At 32.6% G+C, this 22990-nt stretch overlaps 1 protein-coding gene across 1 annotated transcript in view; it reads right to left on the reverse strand.

The window, feature by feature from the left end:
* Window positions 1-22990, reverse strand: part of ATRNL1 (attractin like 1) — a 696121-nt gene that overhangs the window by 434144 nt on the left and 238987 nt on the right. The window contains exon 21 of the mRNA XM_081236563.1: window positions 17937-17989. Coding sequence (XP_081092689.1) covers window positions 17937-17989 — 53 coding nt within the window. The remainder of the gene's footprint in view (window positions 1-17936; window positions 17990-22990) is intronic.

The raw sequence follows: 22990 nt of genomic DNA on the forward strand, positions 1-22990 counted from the left end.
ACTTTTTTCTAGTTTGAAACTAAGCATGAAGAAGTCAGGAGCAGACGGCCTTTAGGAGGTAGGGACTGGTGACTTGGGACACCTGAGCAGCTCTGGGTAGAGGCTGCAGTGTCCCAGGCTTATGGACATTCTTTTGCCTTTATGGACTCTCACCCTCAGCCACAGTCACCAAATTCTTGGCCAGGCATTCAAGTTTGATTTCTCTATTGTTATTTATTAGAGTTGGAAGTACAAGGTCAGTACAATGTATATTATGCATGGTAATGACCAATCCAAATGTCAGTTGGCCTATAAAATAAGCCTGAATCCTGGAGCAAAATTAGTAGGAGCATTACTCAATTCAAGTAATATTATAAATTGAAGAGAGTTTAGAATTCTACACAAAATGTTTCCTTTTAAACCTGCTTAAAGTCTTCCAGAAGCCAACTGTACAATTTTCCACTTAACCAGGAGATATACTTCTCTCCCTAATTTTAAATATCATGTTGCTGTATTTTAGGGGGTTTGCAAATGAATAATTAACTGGCACTTAAAACATGTACCTTAATGCTGTAATTTACTCTGAACTTCTTAGCTAAGTAGGGTACAGAACATAAAACATTAAAATTTTAAATACATCCAAGTTTATGCAAATGTGTGTAATTTGCAAATAAGTTTTTGTACTGCTTTAATGAACCACTTTATTATGGTATAAAAAAGAAAGTCATGTTTCACTATAAATCAACTCAAAAATTTACTGAATTATTGACAAGTACAAAGAAATGACAAAATAGCAGGAGGAGTGAGTGTGATGAAGTGAGGGAAGAGAGCTCCTTTTTAAACTGGGAGAAAGAGCATGTTTTTATACTGCTTGGCATACACAAAATTTAGTAGAAAAGAAACAGTTGATAAGAAAGGAGAGAGAAGAAATTTTAGAATAATGTCTGGGTAGGTAAAAGGCAGTGACCTCAAAACTCAAGGGATGACCCAGTCATAAGTTCCTTGGGTTTGTAGGGGTTTTATTTGTTTGTTTGTTTTTGCTTCCTGTATATCTCTCCCCACCTGCGTGCTAGACCAGCAGTAATCTGGAAGCACCAACAAATTCATACCAAAAAAAAAGGAAGTCTTAAGAAAATCCTGCTGCTGAGACTACAGGGTGGAGCCCTGTAAACTGCACCCATCCTGCACTAAGGTTAGCAGAGGTGGAGCCTACGTTGCTGCAGGAAACATAGCAAAGTGTTAAGCTTTATTAAACTCACTGGTAGGTAAATAATTTTAAGATTTTATGTCCTACAAAGGTATATATACTATACATATGAAAATATATTTACTATACTTTTCAGCATATTTTAAACTTTCATAGTCAAAAAAAAGAGATAAACTGCATTGTGCATTTTTAAATATATTACTGACTAGAGACAATTATTTGAAAACTTTGTGACTCGAAAAAATACCAAAGATATATTTCAAAGCTTGAAGAAAACCATAAACACTATGTAAATCAACCCTCTGATTTCATAGACTCAGCCCTGAAGTTTGGAACAGCTGTAAATGGTACAGCTGCCTTTTAAATATTCTGGCTAACAATCAGCAAACTACCTCTGATAAGTCCAGGAAAACTAGACACTGGCAATTAATTTCCAAATTGGATCTAAAAATGAAGCGTACAAATATGGGTAAATGTATATGAAGAAGAGCCACTCTTCTTTACACCTCTCTCACTTTTTTATTTTTTAAAATATTTATTTGTATTTTTTGGCTGCATCAGGTCTCAGCTGCGGCATGTGGGCTTCTCTCCAGCTGCAGTGCGTGGGCTTAGTTGCCCTGAGGCATGTGGGATCTTAGTTCCCCAACCAGGGATCAAACCCACGTCCCCTGCATTGGAAGGCAGACTCTTAACCACTGGGCCGCCAGGGAAGTCCCTCTTTCCCTTTTTATATGAACTTGGTAGACCTTAAGGTTAATATGAGGCTGTTCATACTTCTGACTCCAAATTCTGATTGTATAAATGAAAAAAAAATCATGGAAATAAAGAGAAACTAAAAATTGACATCTTTTGTATTGTTGTTAGTTTGACTTGCATAGTGAGAAAAGAGAAAAACATTTTGTCAATAATAGAGTAAGTGTATATAATTATTTAATATGAGTAAGGTGTTTAGTTATATAAAATATGTATGCAGTATACACGAAAGGAAAAAGAAAATCTAAAAAAAACCCACATAATTAAAGATGAAAGATGAGATAATAACCCTGAAGACTACAATAAAAAGAGAGTTCGGTAAGTTAAAAGTGTAAGGAACAAAATGAAAACAAAATGTAATGATCTGGCAAAATTAAAAATAATGGATCAGAAAATAAAGAATTAAAACATAATTCTGAACCAGCTCATGTAGGTCAAATCTGAAAAAGCCTCCCAGAATAGAACAGAGATGAAAATCACTCAAGAGGAATATTAGACATAGAAATTTTCAACATATGCAGGGAAAATGTTGTTAAAAGCAGACAATCATAACAAATTGAAAAGGAGCACATATATGTTAAATATATGATAAAAAATCTGTTGAAGATTCAAACCTAAATGTTAAAAGGAAATGCACTGCATAAAAGATAAAAAGATATTATTTGGCCATAAAGAAGAATGAAGTACTGATACCTGCTATAACATGGATGAACCTCACAAAAACCACATATTCCATGATATCATTTATACGATATCTCAGAGTAGACAGATCTTTAAAGAGAGAAAAAAGGTTGCCAAAGGTTAGGTGAAAGGAGAATGCGGAGTGACTGATAATGTGTACTGGGTTTCTCTTAGGAGTGAGGAAAATGTTATAAATTAGATAGTGGTGATGTCTGCACAACCTTGTGAATATACTAAAAAAATTACTGAATGTACAGTTTAAAAGGGTGAGACTTTAGGTATATGAATTATATCTCAGTAAAGTTGTTATTAAAAAAATAGACATCCAGGCATATCCATATGGGCATGTGCACACATGCACGCATGCACACACACACACACATATTCATACAAACAAATTAGTTACTTAGAAAGCAAGATTAGGCAAGATGCTAGGTGATCTTGAGTAACAACACGTCAAAAGACAAGAAACTGAAGCAATATTTTATGAAATATATATACTCAACCATCCTGTCTACATAGAAAAACAACATAATGATAATTCCACATAAGCAAATGCCCTAAAATATAAGATCTACATATCCATCCTGAAAAAAATTATTTATACAAATACTACAACTAACAAATACAGATATGGAAATAGCATAGCAAAAAGGTCTGTCAGTGAACAGATGACAGATTTCAAGTTAGAATAAAAGAAGAAAACAAAGTTAATCTTCTTATGTCTAAAATCAGACTGTTTACAAAGAAATATAACACAACTAAAAAGCTACTAAAATAATAAAAAATTTCAGTATGTGGCCAGATATAATATAAAAATATAAATACCTACAGTTCTTATTTGGGGGCTTTTTTTTTTTCTTTTTGTGGTACGCGGGCCTCTCACTGTTGTGGCCTCTCCCTTTGCGGAGCACACGCTCCGGACGCGCAGGCTCAGCGGCCATGGCTCACAGACGCAGCCGCTCTGCGGCATGTGGGATCTTCCCGGACCGGGGCACGAACCCGTGTCCCCTGCATCGGCAGGCAGACTCTCAACCACTGCGCCACAAGGGAAGCCCTTGGGGGCTATTTTAACACAAAAAAAAACTCCACACCACCTTAACTGCTATAACTATATAGTCAGCCCTAACATCTAAGATCTCCAGACCACTTTCAATGTATATCCTCTGCTTATAATAAAGCTATCCTGAGAGTACAGAGTATTTGAGTCCTATAAGCCTTCTTGGAAATTGAACACAACGTAATTAATGCATAATTAAAGTACATGCAGAAATTGAAATCAAGAATGATGTCAAGAGAGATAATAGGCAGGTGAAAAAGTATTAAACGGATAGAAGATTAAATGGGGTGCACAGGATTTCAGTGCAAGGCAGCAACAAGGAGAGGTAAACATTGCTTCAAAGGAGATGAAATTTTTCAGTGAGTAAAGAAAGGTGGTTATTTGTCAAACTCAAAGGAAGAAAGGTTGATACTATCTCTATGTCTAGATTCTAAGGGGTCGACACTGGGAAAGAAAAAACAGTCAACACTTCCCTTAGAGAAGAGTCACGTTTCAGGATACAACAAGTTTCTGTTAAAGCAAGATAGTAGAGTTTCAAAAAGAGAGTAAGAATATACTTGGTGGTTTAATTTAAAAAATAATAACATTTTTTAAAGGAAAGAAAGATTAATGCCCCAGAACCAATGAGCATACTTAGCTCCCAGGTTCTTCTCTCTAAACACCATTCTCCAATATAAGGAACCATGGCTTCTTGGAAAAATGGTTGATTACAGGGATAGGGCTGGAAAGTACACCATGAGTCTGAAATTTCTTATAGTGTCAGAAAATAAGGAAGTACTCAGAGAATGATAGAGTCTTGCCAAAACAACAGAGGAGACAATTTGAGGGAGCTCCCAATGGCCAAACTAGAGCAATTTCAGCTGTAAAGTAAATAACAAGAGTAATTTATCATAAGCCACAATGTGTGTGTGTGTGTGTGTGTGTATCTCCATGGGTCCATATTGATAAATACAAATAAGTGAATAAATAAATAAATGAAGGAGAAGAGACAGCTCTTCCTTATAGTTAATAAATGTAAAGGAAACAGAAGAAATAACAGAATAGAAAATCACCATTTGGCAAGAACATCAATGTATGGTAAAAATAGTGGGTGATGGTATGGTGAGAAATAGGACATTTACATAATTTCAAAGAATTTCCCCATAATACACTCACTAAATACAATAAAAACAGTACCTTTAGGGTGGAAAAACTGGTAGACATTGTGCATTAACAAGTGACCAAAGACAACACCACCAATAATGGAACAAATTGATATCATATGCTTCCGGACAGGATGCACTGAGAAAAACACACATCACTTCTGTGCTATCCTTACTAAAAATGCATACCCTGAATTTCATCATGAAAAAACATCAGACAAAACCAAATTGAGGGATATTCTATAAAATAACTGTCCAACACTTTCCAAGGGTCAAAGTCATAAAAAAATGTGCACATTTTTTGTAAATCTGAAATTATTTCACATGGAAAATTTTAAAAGAGCCTTTAAAAAAGCTGCCTATATGTCCTCAAGTTTCATTCATGTCATATATTACAGGATTTCCATTCAACCGTCAATGAACATTTAAGCTATTTCTACATCTTGACTCTATTAAACAGTGTGGCAATGAACACTGTAATGCTATTATCTCATTATCTCTTATCTCTTATTATCTTATATCTTATTATATCTTATTATCTCTTATCTCTTATTATTATCATCTCTGAGATCCTGATTTCAACTCTTTTGGATAAACATCCAGAATGATATTGCTGAAGCTAAGTGAAATAAAACAGTCACAGAAGGACAAATACTGCATAATTCTACTTATATGAGGTATCTAAAATAGTCAAGCCCATAAAATTAGAGAGTAGCAAGATGGTTGCCATGGGCTGAGAGGAGGGGGAAAATAGGAGTTGATAATCAACAGACATAAGGTCTCAATTATGCAAGGTGAATAAAAATTTGTTGAGGATAGATTTCATGTCAAAAATAAGAATTTTTATTTGATTTAAAAACTGCCAATATGGAAAAAACAATGAATAAAATTAATTTAAAGGTATGATATGCTGGTAGTTACAAGAGAACAGATGACATACCTAAAGATATTAAGGACAAATTAAAGAAAAATAATTCTGAGAAATATTTCCTTTGTCATGCCATGTTTGGAAAAGAAATAAATACACTAAAAGTGTATATTAGCTTCTTATTGCTGCTGTTACAAATTACCAGAAACTTAGTGGCTTAAAGCAACATGAATTTATTATCTTATAGTTCTGTAAGTCTGAAGTCCAAATGAGTCTTAAAGGGTAAAACCAGAGTGTTAGGGGTGGTTCCTTCTGGAGGATATTCAAAAAGAATCCACTTCCTGCCTCTTCCAGCTTCTGAAGACCTCTCATTCTTTAGCTCATGACCCCTTCTCTCCTCTCTTTCCAACCTCCTCCTTCCATCATTACAGTTCCCACTACTGTAGTTAAATCTCCCTCTGTACCCTTTCAGAAGAAAGCATGTAATTACACTGGGTCCACCAGAATAATCCAGGAAAATCTCATCTCAAAATCTTTAATTGAATCATATCTGCAAATCCCCTTTTACCATTTATGGTAATATATTCACAAATTTCAGGAATTAGGATGTGGACTTCTTTGGAGGGGGAGGCCATTATTCAGCCTACCACAGTGTCATTACATAGATAAAAGACTGGGAAAGTATCGGATACAATGTTACCAATAATTTTCTCTGGATAGAAGAATTTCAGTGATTTTTAATTTGTTTTTTTGTCTATTTCTTTTCTAGAATGAAACACACATTACTTCCATAACTGGGGCCAAAAGGGGGAAATTTGTTAAAAGAAGTGTTCAGAGAACTTTTTTCTTTTGATCCTTGATCTTTGTTTTTCACATGACTTACACTTACATGTTAAGAAATTAGATTTATATGGTTGTATATCTTTCCAGAAATGGCATATCTAATTCCTAATTCACTTATTTCTTAGGTATGGACAAATAAAAACATGTAAAATAATTAGTCTCTCTGCCTAGCCTTCTCTGGCTAGAGCAAACCAAGGGTGAAGTTCCAATATACAACAGCAGACTTTTTTAGGTACTTCAGTCAATACTGGACTAGCAGTCCTGGAGTGCAAAAAAAAAAAAGTGGCTGCTATTTACCACAAATAATTAATAACAAATTATATACAAAATCAAGCTCATGAGTAAGACACAGACAGCATGTTAAAAGGAGTTTGGGGCTTCCCTGGTGGCGCAGTGGTTGAGAGTCTGCCTGCCGATGCAGGAGACACGGCTTCGTGCCCCAGTCCGGGAAGAGCCCACATGTCGCGGAGCGGCTGGGCCCGTGAGCCATGGCCGCTGAACCTGCGCGTCCGGAGCCTGTGCTCCGCAACGGGAGAGGCCACAACAGTGAGAGCCCCGCATACCGCAAAAAAAAAAAAAAAAAAAAAGGAGTTTAAGCAAATAAAACATCAAGAGAAAAGATTTTAACATGCACAAAATGTTTTAAAAGGTCAGATATTATTCCAGCAAACTAATGATTAATTGCAAAGTGATGACTAAAAATTTATACATAGAAAAAGACATTTTGGAAGAGGACTTGAACTATGAAGAAAGTTTCTGAGTACATTACATATGGGGGTGATGAAGAGCAAATGGTGAATATTTGTTTTACTCTTTTAACGAAAGCTATATAAAATAATGTATTTTTAAGAGAACAGTAACCAGTGATAAAAACCATCCAACATATTGGAACTATCGATATATCTGAGGTCTAAGAAGGCAAACACGCCAGGATCACAAGTGAGTGAAATCAACCTTGACTTGTGTATGCTGTATCAAGGCACTGTTCATACAAATTTCAGAAATTCTTAATTTGAATATTTTGAGAAAGGAACTAAGGCCTAATGATTTGCTTTTTTACCAGTGAATATTGTATCTTACTTTTAATTTAGCATTATGCACAGTATTTAAGGAGAACTCAACTGTAATCTCCCATTTACCAACTGGGTTATCGTATGCAGGTTAATTAACATCAGTGAGATTCAATGGTACAATGAGGATAAAACTGCCTACCTCATAGGATCGCTCTGTGGGTTAAACATAATTGTGTTAGTATGTATTTGGCTTGACTGTCTCACAAAATAAAGGCATTCAATAAATATTATTTCACTTTCATTATTCACTATATTGGCTCTGAATTAATTCTAAAAGATTTCAAAAGTCAAACAGATTCTCATATGTGTATTTATAGAGAGTTTTATATTTGTTCATAAATACATGAGTTCATGATCATGTATTCAGCCACCCTGAGGGGTGTGAAAAGGATGCATATAGAGTTTGACAACAACATCAAGAATTCAAATATGTTTTAAACAATGGCATATGTATAAGTACACGCATTTGCCAACTTAGACAACTGTTTATTAAATGATAAGACTTATGCTAATATAAGTTCAAGTATACTCACAGTGTAAATATATCACAGTCATATTTAAAATGTAGCTGCAAGAACAATGCCTCAGAAAATGAACTAAAATGATCCTTTCATGCTCTATTGCCCTCACCGAGCTATCTGACATACTGCAAGCAGCCTGATTATTTTAAAATTAAAATTTAACATTTTACTCTCCTCTTAACATCCTTCAATGGCTTCTCATTTTTCTTAAGATTTTTCTTAAGTCCTTATATGTCCTATAAAGTGCTACATGATGTGATCCTGCATATCTCACACACCTCATCCCCTAGCCCCCTTCACCTAGTTGTGTGTGCTAAAGTATTAGTATATCATATGCCATGTTCTTTCCAGCCACTGACCTTTGTGCAAGCTGCACCCACTGATTCTACTCCTTCCCATACCCACACCATCACCACTCCGCTACCAGGTCATCTTTCACAACAAAGCTGCATTATTCTCTTGCTTCACCCACTTCTACTCCCGGGTCCACAAATTAGGTCAAGCTCTCTTGTAATCTCTTGTAATATAGTCCCAAAGCATCTATAATTCTCATTCAGAGTTCTTATGACAATCATATCTAGGTAACTATATAACGAGTTTAATATCTATCTTCCCTACAACTTTATAAGCTTCAATGGAGCAGAACACGTTTTGTTCTCTGTAATATCCCCAGAGTCCAACAAAGTAGTTAGTCAATAAACATATGTTGAATGAATAAACAAAAGTGAGTCAATTCCAATAACTGACAGTCTCTCCAAGCACTAACAGTATAATTCTTAAGTAAGTAAAAATTAAGGAGAAAAAATATGTCATCCTGTGCATATTAAATGAAATAATATTAAATTGTTTTGCACATAATAAATATTCAATAAATACAATACCTCCTTGCTTGCTGAACAGTACTATCCATGCTTACAATTATTAATTAAGAATTTCTATTGAACTTGAAACATTTAGAATAACTGCAAAGGCAAAATCTGTTGCAGGAATTTTGCAAGTGGAACACTTGCTAGATATAATATCACAGAAAAAGCACAGAACCTTTGTGATTAATCACACTCTGAATGACTCATTGTGTGGCCTAGAATATACACTTCAACCCATGGAGTCTTACTTTTTTCATCAATGAATAAAAGAGGATGGACCATGATCACCAATGACTCTATGTCAATGATTCTAATTTACGGGTTTTCATATAATATACCATGATCTCTTCAGAAGCCACCTTCCTTTGCTTCATAGTATCTCCAAGTAGCTAAACTTTCCATTATTCTGCAATGACATATGGAGAACTGCTTAAATTTTATTTGTAGCAATTGTTCCACAGGCTAAGTAGAAAAATAAAGATTGAAACCCATTTGTATTTAAATCAATGGCTACTCCTTAAAGCTGTACTACTTTATGTAAATAAATTAAAAAATAATGTAAAGCAACTTTTACTTGATAACCTATAACATGATCTCCAAACATTTTTGGTCAAACACCCTATCAATAAAAATACTTGCCCATACAGCCACAATACATGTGCATTCATTCATTTGTTAATAATTTACATGTGTACTCCAGTATATATTTACTGAAAGCCTTCCTAGGAGCCACAGGCTTTTCTAAGTATAGGTTCCAACAACAGGAGGTCTTGGGTTCACAGATTTTCTTTCTAATGAGTAAAGAAAACCCACATTCAAGTTAACAAATAGACAAGTGAGATAATTTCATTTCAGTGTATTAGGATAGAAAACAAAAGTTATTGTAATACCTAAGGGACTCTATTTTAGGTAAGAGTTGACTATTAGTTAGAGATGGAGTATTTGAGGCAGAAAAATAGTAAATACAAAAGCCACAATCTAAAGTCTGGGATATTTTAGAGCAAGCAGACTAAGTCATTAAGAACTTTTATAAAGATAAAATGACTGCCATATAAATTCCCAAATGTTCAGGAATCTAATCCTGAACTCCATTTTGTTAATTGATTCCTATACCAGAATAGGAACCAGTACAGTTAGAGTTACCCTATGTCTGAATATCTATCAGGTGGGAGTTTCTCACTAATCTTCCTTTTCACAATTTTACTGAATATTCTAAAAGTGCAGCATATAAAATAAACTTTAAGATAATTTATTCTATGCATACCCTTCAAAATATTGAACTGAATGAATTCTAATTAGAACTGCATAAAATTTATATATCAATTTTGGTAAGCATATTTTCATATGAAGACTTCATTTGAGAAAATAGTTTAAATTTTTAATTATTTAGGCCCTGTTTTCATTTCCTTTAACATGATGTTTTTACTTTATTCATATAAAAACAACTCTTAGGTTAAATATACTGCGAATTTTTGTTGCTCTAGTTTTATTACCTGTGGTTGAGAGTGAGTGGTATAGATCCAGAGGTGGGTATAGACCCAGGCTGCCTGGATTGAAACTGGCTTTGACATTTCCTAGCCGTGTGATCTTATACAGATGAATTAAACGTTCTCTGCCTCTTTTCCCTCAAATTAAAAAATGGCAATAATAAGCATACCTTAAAAAACTAAAAATAGAACTACCATATGACCCAGCAATCCCACTACTGGGCAAGTACCCTGAGAAAACCATAATTCAAAAAGAGTCATGTACCAAAATGTTCATTGCAGCTCTATTTACAATAGCCAGGACATGGAAGCAACCTAAGTATCCTTTGACAGATGAATGGATAAAGAAGATGTGGCACATATATACAATGGAATATTACTCAGCCATAAAAAGAAATGAAATTGAGTTATCTGAAATGAGGTGGATGGACCTGGAGTCTGTCATAGAGAGTGAAGTAAGTCAGAAAGAGAAAAACAAATACCATATGCTAACGCATATATATGGAATCTAAAAAACGGTACTGATGAACCTAGTGGCAGGGTAGGAGTAAAGACGCAGACATAGAGAACGGACTTGAGGATGCAGAGCGGGGGGAAGGGAAGCTGGGACGAAGTGAGAGAGTAGTATTGACATATATATGCTACCAAATGTAAAATGGATGGCTAGTGGGAAGCTGCTGCATAGCGCAGGGAGATCAACTCGATGCTTTGTGACCACCTAGAGGGGTGGGAGGGAGAGTGGGAGGGAGACGCAAGAGGGAGGGGATATGGGGATATACATATACATATAGCCGATTCACTTTGTTGAACAGCAGAAACTAACACAACATTGTAAAGCAATTATACTCCAATAAAGATGAAAAAAAAATAACCATACCCTTCTCATTTGAGGATTAAACAAGCTAATAAATGTAAAAAGCTTAAAATAGCCGGGCACAGTAAATGCTCAATAAAGTTTAACTAGTATTATCACTATTTTAAATTCAGGTAGTTTTCCAGTTTTATTTAATAAATGATCCTAAATAATGAGCTATATATCTGTGGAAAAAAGTTGTTCACAATAAGAATATTATATATGCTATTACCTCTTTTATGTAAAATCATTCTTAGGACATAATTTATTTAGAAAGACATGCATTCAGCATTTCCCAAGAAAAAGAGGAAATTCTCTTCCAAGGAGGAGCCACTCAGCAGTGGACCTGAAGAGGCTGCTGCCAGCAAGAGCAGCAGCTCCAAGAAAAAGAAAAAGCTCCAAAAGCTACCCCAGGGAAATTAGAATGGACATTTCCCTAGTAGGGCATAACTTGCAAAAATATTTCCCAACCCATCCCCTATAGCCCAATAAAAATAAAAACAAATTCACAAGTCAAAAAAAAAAAAAAGAAAAGAAAAGCACATTCAACATCTTCATACAAATAAGGAGCTATCAACCCTTGCTCAAAACAGATAAAGCGAGAAAAATAAGTTCAGGAGATGAGCTGCCACTCTGCCTCGCAGCTGGGCACCTTTGCAGAGGGCACAGACAGCACAGCTCCACTTGGGAGCCTGGTGGGAGGTTTTCAGACACTTTTGTTTTCCTCATTAAACTTTTTTTTGTTTTATTTAATTATTTTTACAGTGTGTTTATGTTATTTACATAACCAGAATAATATAACATTTTTATTATAAGTATACAGTCAAATAAATTTTCATCTCTCTTCTAAGTTAATTCAGTAGCAATTTTTTTCTCTTAGTTTTTTTTTTTTTTTTTGGCTTAGTTCCCAGACCAGGGATTGAACCTGTGCCCCCTGAAGTGGAAGTGCAGAGTCTTAACCATGGACCACCAGGGAAGTCCCTCTCTCAGTTATTTTTAACTTTTTCATAACTGTGCTGTATTGTCCTTCATTTTGTAATATGCTAAAATATTAAATAATTCTGAAATAAACATTTTAAAACACTAGCATATAAGCTTCATAAAATTTAATAAGAACACATAAATCAAAGAATAAGATTAAAATATCAACCATGTGATTCATTTATGTTTTGTCAAATAATCTTCAATCCATCACGTCTTCAATTTGTGAAATATAAGAACTTAGATTTTCTGTGTTAATCAAGGTCACTTCTGCTCTATTTGCAGATGGACCAGCCAGACCCTATTTAAATTGTTATTTATATTTATTAGTTAAAAAGTCACATAAACCATTAAAGTACAGTATATTTCATTTAAAAGGGGAGAACCTTTTAGAATAGTTAAACTAAATATAAGGTTAATTCAAGTTTTAATTGCTTTCACTGTTCTGTATGACACAGCATTTTAAGTAATAAAATTGAGACTGATATTTGTTATTTTAATTTACAGCTATAATAACACTTACTAGAAATATTATCTCTTTTATCAAACAAAAGAAAAAAATCAAATTCAATAAATAATATGCTTATAATATCTTTCAGTCCAAGACAAACATTAATTAAATAAATCAATAATAATTAAAGGGTTTACAGTGAGATGAATAGATAAGTATTCTGATTTTTAGTAATATAATCTAAGGTAAGATGTGATGAGTGGTAGAGGTGAACACTGAATATAAAAGTAGTAATTAAATTTCTTACTCTTAAAAGAGGCAGTGTATTATTTTCATCACAAAATTGCACACTGAACTCTACACAGCAATAGGAGAAAATCAAGTAAAATAGTAATTTTTCAGAGTAAAAGGAGAAAAAATCCCAAATATGTTAGATTACTTGGAAATATACTGAAATACAATTGACAGTGTGGACATTACACATAGTAGGAGCAAAAAGTAGATGATTTCAGTAAGTGACTTTCCATACTCTGATTCTACCCATTGAAATATACCCTCTATATAACATTTTCATAGTCGAGTCTTTCATCTAGTGTTTAAGGTTTTCTTTCACTGTAATTGTTGTTATAATTTTTTAAAAAGCATTTAAGAAAAAAAGAAACTATACTACTTTGTGGCTACTACTTTTCATATTTGCCAAGATAAATTGAGTACTTCAATGTTTACAAGGGTCAATCAAATTTGGTATCATTGCTAGAAACTCTTTTTATTCCATGTGATGCATGATAACTATCTAATACATTTGGTTTGGGGTTTTAAATTGAAGTTTAAAAAACTACTAAGACCGTCTATAGGATACAACTGCTGAAGTATTACTTTCAATTAAATTAACACCACATTGCACTCAATTGCTTCAAGTTACAGTGTGGACCTGCATTTTAAATTTCACTCCAATCTTTAAAATCAGAACAGTTTCCATTAACACTATTACAAGAACTACTGACCTTTTCTTTTTTTTTTAAACACCATTTCTTTTAAATGTTATTAAACTTTAAAGGTCTCATAACAAATGACAAGACTGCCATCTAGTGCTTCATGACTATCCTTTTAACATTTTTAAAAGAGGGTGAGAGTCCTATATAATAGATGAGCTGTCCAATATGGTAGCCACTATTCACATGTGCCTACTGAGTAACTTAAATGTGACTGCTTTGAATTGGGACTGCCATTAGTATAGCATACAAACTATATTTCAAACACCTAGAAGAAAAACTAAAAAAAAAAAAAGATAGGTCATTGATGATTTTTTATACTGTGACATATTAAAATGACATTTTAGGTATGCTGAATTAAATAGAATATATTATTAAAAATGATTTCACCTGTTTAACTTTTGTGATGTAGCTAGTAGAAAAATTTTAATTCCACATGTGGCTTACATTATATTTATTTTGGATAGCACTGATCTAAAGAAAAGTCAGCTTAGTCTCAAATATAAAAGGCTTAAATATTAGCATACTTATTATTCCTAAAAAAATGGAATGTAATTTACTTGTGTCCGTAATTGTAACTAGTTACTCCTTTGGGACACAAGAAACACTAAAGATTCAAGAAGAATCAATTAAGAATATCTAATTTTAAGAAATCAGACAAAAATATGTCTCCATAGAATCTAGGATGTTTGAGAGAAGTAAAACAAAATGAAATGTGAAAAATATAGACAACAAGGATCAATTAAAAGACACAGAAAATAGATAATATAAACATCAGTAAGGAAAATAACTGCAAGTGGATTGAAACATATTAAATATGTTTGTGTCCATAAATTGACAACACAAAAACAACAAACCTAGTTGTCACCTTGAAAAGATATTAAGCAAACAGTTCTTTATTTTGAAAACCAGTAATTAAAAAAAATTAAAGCATTTATCATGCCTTTCCTATATGACTGTACCAATGAGAAAGCAAATACCTCACATGAGGAAATTTGTTTTTACAGAAGTTTTTCAATCAAGAAATAAAGGAGTTAGAATACCAGCTTACACCCCTTAATCAACTACAATCTAACATCGAGCATCAGTGTCTGCTAAGAACATAAAAAGAGAGACTTGCAGGCATTATTTACTTCTGCTACATGAAGAACACAAACCCACCTGTGAAATAGTGTTTCCTCCAAAATCATATCTGGATCTGATTAAACCTCTGAATCAGGATTTCTCAGCCCCCACAATGTTGAAATTTTGGGTCCAATAATTCTTTGTTCTAAGGAGATCTCATGTGCATTGTAGAATATGTAACACCCTCTACCCACTGGAAGTCCATAGGACCCACACACCACACCTACTTGTGATACATAAAAATGCTTCCAAACACTGTCAAATGTCCCATAGGCTACAAAAATACCTAAGTAAGTTTTGGGATCTTTTTATGCCACATTCTCAAGAAAATTAGAAAACATAATTAAAAGATGGTTTTAATAAGATTTACTTAATTGAAATTAAGAAAATTCTTACATAAAATACAAAAAGAAGATAAAAATTGAACCATAAACTATGTAGAAAATAATATTAATAAGAAAACATATCAAATGTAGGCAAAACAACAATTATAAACTATAAAAGAGAAGGACATAACTAAAGACAAAACCTAAAATTGATGAACTAGAAAACAAAATCAGTGGAATGGATGAATAACCCAAAGCTAATGCTATAATATGGGGGGAAAAAAAGATGAACAACAACAATAAAAAACTACCAATAAAGAAGCACGAGACCCAGAGATCTCAGTTGAATTTAGCTAACCTTTGAAGTTCACTTGATATTTTTTAACTATTCTTGTTTTAAAATATATACACTACCAAATGTAAAATAGATAGCTAGTGGGAAGCAGCCACATAGCATAAGGAGATCAGCTCGGTGCTTTGTGACCACCTAGAGGGGTGGGATAGGGAGGGTGGGAGGGAGACGCAAGAGGGAGGAGATATGGGGATATATGTATATGTATAGTTGATTCACTTTATTATAAAGCAGAAACTAACAAACCATTGTAAAGCAATTATACTCCAATAAAGATGTTAAAAAAATAAAAAATTAAACAGCAATCTTGTCAAATTCAACTTTATAAGTTATTACCATAGTTACACAATATGAAGTTAGAAAAGAAAAACAACTCAAAGGTCGATTCATCAGAAAAAATAATGTAAAAATATAGTCTGCATTCATTTATACTGAAAATAATCCTAAATAAAATATAAACAAATAATATTTAGCAGTATCCCCAATAATAATATATCATAACTATGTTCGGTTTACCCCAGAATGAAAAGATGTCTAATTAATGAAAATCTATTAATTCAGCTTCATATATAACAAGGTAAAGGAAAAAGTCACTCATGATGAAATCTTGCAGCACACTAATATAGACAGGAATTTTCTTAACTTGATACAGGGAATATTCTATAAATTATAGCAAACCCTCGACTTGACAGTAATGTCTACTACCATCACTTTGACTCAGCACTGAAAGAGAGATCCCAACCATCCCAATAATGGGATAAAAATTTGGAAAAGTGAGGAATAAAAGTTATTTGCATGTAATATAACTAACTGCATTTAAAAATCAAACATTTATAAACCATTAGAATTAATAACAGAGTTCACTGAGCTTTATGAATGTCAGATCAGTATATTAAAATGAAGTTCATTTTACCATATCAAACAAATAGAAAATGTAGTTTTAAAAGATACTATTTGAAATAGCAACAAAAGTATTAGGAAATCAGTATTTTACATATCTAACAAAACATGTTCAAGACACAGACACATGAAATTGAACTCAGCGTTATTAGTCATAATAGAAATGCAAATTTAAACCACAAGTTACTACTAATACTCTAGAATGACTATAATCAAAAAGATAGACAATATAAAGTGTTGATAAGAATGTGGAAAAACTGAAACATATATAAATTGCTAGCGGGAATGTAAAATGGTATATTCATGCTATAAAATCATTTGACAGTTTCTTGACCATAAGCATATTATCTAACCTCCCAATTCCACTCCAAGGAATCTACCCCCCCAAAATGAAAATATATAGACTATCTAAATGTCAGCATTTTTCTAATAGTCAAAGCCTAGAAATAATCCCAGTTTCCATCAACTGGTAAATGGACCAAAAAACAGTGATATATCCATATAATGTTATACCATCCATTAATTTTTGAAACTAAAATTACTATACTAACAAAGTAAAACAGAAACACCTTATGGTCATCTCAATTGAGGTAGAAAAAATGTATGACATAAAAATCATCCATTCTTGATAAAAAATACTCAGCAGAGTAGGAATAGAAGGGAATTTCCTCAACTTAATAAAGGCATATATGAAAAGCTTACAACATACTTAATGGTGAAAGACTGAGTGCTTTCCCTCTATGATCAGGAACAAGTCAAAAATAATTGCATGCTTATCATATCTTTTTACATGATACCAGAGGTACCAATGCAATAAGACAAAAAAGAAAAGGTATCCAGCAAGAAAATGAAGTAATCAAATTCCATTATTTGCAGAACACATTACTGTCTACGTAAAAAAAGATATGATGAAACCTACAAAAGGTTTTTTTACCGAGAGATTCTGAAGAACTGAAAATCTCATACACTGCTAGTCGAAATGTAAAATAATACAACCATTTTGGAAATAGTTTGCTTGTTTCTTGAAAGTTAAACATACATCTGCCATATGATCATTACCCAATGAAAGGATCTTTCAGTACAAAACCAGCGCAGCTTTTTAGTAATAACCAAAATTGCCTCCCGGAAAAATCTATCACAAAATTCTATCTGTTCAAAATTTAATCATAATGAAAAAGATTACATCAAAATCCAGCTGAGTTTACTCAAGTTCTATATTTTGTTGCATGTTCAGAATAAGATCTATTGCTGTTTTACTCTTCAGAGTAGAAAAAAATGCACCAAAAATAATTAGAGAATATAGCAAGAAGACATTGACTTTCTTAGCAATATATATGGAGTTAAAAGATTTAAAAATAGAAATGGTAACATATTAATGACAACATCGGTTATTCAATATGAATTTTATTACCTTCAAAATCACCTAAAACTAATAAAACAAACCAACTATTTAAAATAAAAAATACAAATACTTACAATAACATGTTCCTCTAAGTGGATTACCAACATAGCGATTTTCAGAGTCACATCTGTAGAAATACAAAAATCTCATTTACTTTTAAGCAACAAAATTCAAAAGCCTCATGTTTTTCCTTCCAGCAAACAATTAAACTCTACATTAAAACATCTTAAAAACTACTATTAATTGAAGTTTTAAAAACAAGTCTTCAAAAGAATTAATATAGAAAGCTTATATACAGGAATGCATGAGAGAAGAAATAAGTGGAAAAGAGAAACATACACAAGAGGAATATAGGGGATGGGATAAAAGTTTGGGGGATATGTATTCTCCCTTAACAATATGAGGAAGAATTTTCAAGTCTGGATAAAGATTTAAAGACATTTATAGGTAGGAGGAAAAAGTTGTGGGAATTCATAAATCACATCTTTTTCATACTTCTGGTATTCTTTGAAATTAATATATTTTCCCCCAGTTTCTAAACCAATGAATCTGTATTTTAAAAAGACCTCCTCAATTGTGTAATGGAGGAAAGTTTTCTCTAAATCTTCCAGCCCTAAATTCAGGAGTTCAAACTCTAAATTCATGTAAGCAGATTATAACAAAATGAAAGAACACATGAGCATTCAAACTCATGAATTCTAAGTTAAATTCTTTAAAACTACGGTTAACTATAGCAGTGGGAGAAAATCATAAGTATTTTGAAAATTTCTGAAGCTCATATTCTTTCAATCCCTATTTCTACAATTCAATTAAAATGACAATTAGTGACTAACAGAGATATAGCTTGGCTTTGCATAATGCTACTTCTAGGAACGCCATCCAAATTTAATTATTATAAAATGTACACAAGGGTAATTGTACAAAGTGACTCAATATTTAAATTATATGCAGAATTTTAAAAGGTGAGAAAATTCTTCCAAAAATGTCTTTAGTTTTAGTAGAGTTACATAGAACTGAGGAATAATTTTAATACATACATATTTTAATTAATGAAGGGTCAAACAGTTGAGAATAATAAAGTAAATAATCAGTTACATTCTGAATGCAATTTTCAGTCATGTGCTTGATAATTTTTTGCATCCATGAAAAAAAAATGAGTTGAAGAGTAAATACTTTTCTACAGTAACTACAAAATTAAAGTAGAAATATATAGCCCTTTATACTACTAACTTTATTCTCTGGAAAAAAGGAACTTAGGGGTATTAGGTTTTCTGTGACTTCTCCAAAAGTTACTCTTTAAATGTGTGTTATATAGTAGTTTTCTAGCTTTTGAAAATGATCATACTCATTACTGCTAGGTTAAGCACTTCAGAATCTATACTATTCCTATACTATTTGTCCCTTCCTTTAGACACCTAATTAAATCCTATCACTCTGTACATGTTTACCTTCAACATAATATAGTTTTTAAAAGGAATACTTAAAATTTTATTTTCTCCAAACACAAATTTTCTCAGAAGGATGAAATTATATGCTCTTGTTTAGGAAGTAACTTCTGCTGGCTTTCATAACTCAAGCTCAGAATTTTGACACAAATAAGGAATTAACACCACCTTGTTAAGAATTAAACTCAGAGGCTTTATAGAGTTCTTGAAGGTGTCCAATATAAAAATGACATTCTCTTTTATATTTTCAAACTCAAGAAAGCAAATTAGAAACATACACTGTCTAAAAGGTTTTATATTAATAATTATTGAAAGAATTTTGAATGTATCAAAAGTTTTTTCAAAATATATAATTATGAGTTGAGTTTAAACACCAATTTTTGGTGTTTTAATTTCAGGTATTATTTAAAGAATCACCAGTGCTTACAAACAACTGAGGAAATAAATAGTTGCAAAGGAAACATAATGAAAGTTTTAGGCATAAAATTCAGCCTGAAAAACACAAAAGTAGATATAAATAAACTGAAAGATATTCCTCATTTTTCATTAGGCTATCTCAACATCATCAGGTTGTTAGTTAATTTCAAAGATAATGGTTAATTTGATCTAATAAAAATTCTAATGAGCTTTAAAGGAGCTAGAAAAGTTGATCTTAATGTTCACATACAGAAATAAACATACAAGAATAGCTAGAAACAGCAATGAAAAGGAAGAGCTTTGAGGGGAGCTAGACTGAAAAGACATTAAAATATACTCAACATCTATAAAATTAAAACAGTATGGCATCAGTACATAAATAGAAAGATAAATGGTACGGATGAGAAATTCCAGAAACAAAATTTCAGAAATTCCAGAAAAGTCTTGAAATCTAGTATAAGATAAGCATAGTGTTCTGAATGACTGGAGTAAAGACATTCATCGTCTTAAATGATATTGAGACAACTGGATGGCCATTTGGAATAATGTAAGATTAGACCCAATCCTCACACCGTACACACACACAAAACACTAAACATAACCATAGAAGTGATATCCCATCACCTTTGCTAAATTTTCTAGTTTAGAAGCAAGTCACATGTCCTGCCCAGACTCGATGAAAGGGGATTATACAATAATGTGTGAATACCAGAAGGCAGAGATCATAGTAGTCACCTTAGAATCTGTCCACAATAATATTTTTGTTATACATAAAGTTTTTATTATATTTCAATACAATTATTTGAGATACGAATATGTACTAATCTAATTCATATCATACATAATTTGAGAAGTTAAAGTATTTGATCAAATTCAAACTCAGATTATAAGAGGTAAAAAGAATATGAAGGGAAAAGTATAGATATAAATAATAATTCTTTAAACAAATTAATATTGTACTATATAAATTACATTAAAAATAATTCTGATATGTAAGCTAAGTAATGATTTTAAAATTCAGCATCTCTCTGTATAAATATTAGATACAAACATTAAAAGCCTCAGAAGTCTTCTGCATGGCTTAATTAAAAACATAACTTCAAAGTATTTCTGTGTCTAAGCAAAGAGATAATCATCCTCTATTCCCACTAAGCAAACAGCCAGACCTTTTTATAAAACAGATTTAGGCTGAAATATTCATTAGGGACTTGGAAAGGGTAAATATTACCATTATATGTCACCTAAATAATGGTTACCATTTATCTGAATGATCACATTACATGATAAGTATCACTTTCTAAAAAACAGAATATAAAATAATTCCACATTTCTAAGTGTTAAAATGTAGCATTTCATTTTGTTCCTATTGATTTAAATATTTAAATATATATACATATTTTATCATAAGATATAATTTTTCTACTCAGAAGCTAAAAAGAGGGACATCTAGTTGCTATAATTTTGAAATATCATAACAGATTATTTAAAACAGCTGAGAATCTGATAAATAAATTTGTGTTTTTATGAAAACTTATGAAAGTTATACATAAGGTAAAACACCCTTGCTTTTGCTTTGTTCTTCCTCTAAAGAAACCCATAAAAATAATACCATATAGGGCTTCCCTGGTGGCGCAGTGGTTGAGAGTCCGCCTGCCGATGCAGGGGACACGGGTTCGTGCCCCTATCCCGGAAGATCCCACATGCCGCGGAGCGGCTGGGCCCGCGAGCCATGGCCGCGGAGCCTGTGTGTCCGGAGCCTGTGCTCCGCAACGGGAGAGGCCACAGCAGTGAGAGGCCCGCGTACAGCAAAAAAAAAAAAAAAAAAAAAAAAAAAAAAAAAAAAAAATAATACCATATAATATAAACAAAAATATGATATTAAGTACTATAATAGTATTAATATTGATACCACACTTCTCAGACAATGTATCCTAAATAAACAATAAAAATTCAGACATGAAGGTATGGTAAATACTGAAATAGAACCTGAGGAGATACAGGTTCTAGAATTGTAAGGCTGTTTATGGATTTCAAAGTCCAATAATAATAAACAGAAGTAACTAGGTAGTTGAAGACTACTAAAAACAGTAGGTTTTATTTTTTTAATGTTTAAAAGTATTGGAGAGCAAAATAGTGAAAAATTACCAGGCCAGGATGCAGAGAAGAATGGACTCCCAGGACGTAGAATCATTTTGGGGATCCCTTTTTCACCAATTATGAATAGGAACAGCATTTCACAGGAAAATGATTGGTCTCCAGGGCCACCAAAGGTTCATGAGCTTAGTCTCAAAGCGTAATCTTAGGTTTAAGGTCATAAAAAGGCCTTCCAGAGACTGCAGATCTACTTTGAACTATCCTTATCCCTGAAAATGATTAATGCTATGTGCCCTCAGACACATAGCAGAATCAAATTCCCCTAAGATTTAATCCATGGTCTCAAATTTTCTATAAATATATTTTGCAAATATGGTATCAGTACAAAATAAAAAAATAACTGGGCATGGAAATAGGTAAGAAACCAAGAACAGGAACCAGGAAAAACAAAGGATGATGGAAATAGAGCCATGGGAATTTAGATATTATCTAGGAAAAGCCAATGGCTTTAAAATAGCTATTATATTGGAGGAGATAACAGGCAAGATTAAAAATTTGTCTAAATTTCATAAACTATAAAAGGCAAGTAAAAACTATAACAGATTAAGAATAAGAATTTAGTCTGAAAAACTGGAAAATATAAAAACAAGAAAATGAAAATACAATAACCAAAATTAGGAACTGAATGGATGAGATTAACAGCAAATGATACACAGTGGAAAAAGAAAAGTAAACTGAAAAATAGGTCAGGAGAGAGTGGAAAAATATGAAAAAGACATAAAAGTTCTGGTGTTACTGGACCCCAAAAGTAGAAGACAGAAAGAATGGAGAAGAAGCAACATTTGAAGTGTACTGGCTGAACTTCCTGAAATGCCCAACATGATAAATGAATAAATAATAATAATAACTAAGCAATCATAGTAAAACTGGTAAAACAAAAAGAAAAAATTCTTAAAGCCAAAGAATAAAAGAGACTTAGGATGAGAATAAAACTCTGAATAGTTTATTACTTTTAAAGAAATTCAATACTTTATATCTTATTTTAAAGAAGTAATTAAAACATGCCCACAAAGAAAAACCTAAAACCATCTGGCCACCTTGGTGATATTACCTAATACAGGGGAAGACAAGGAAGTCTCAAACAGAACCCCCCAAAAGCACTAACCATATGG

This window comes from Mesoplodon bidens (assembly GCF_964165515.1).
Source record: "Mesoplodon bidens genome assembly, chromosome: 1".
NCBI classification, from domain to species: domain Eukaryota; kingdom Metazoa; phylum Chordata; class Mammalia; order Artiodactyla; family Ziphiidae; genus Mesoplodon; species Mesoplodon bidens.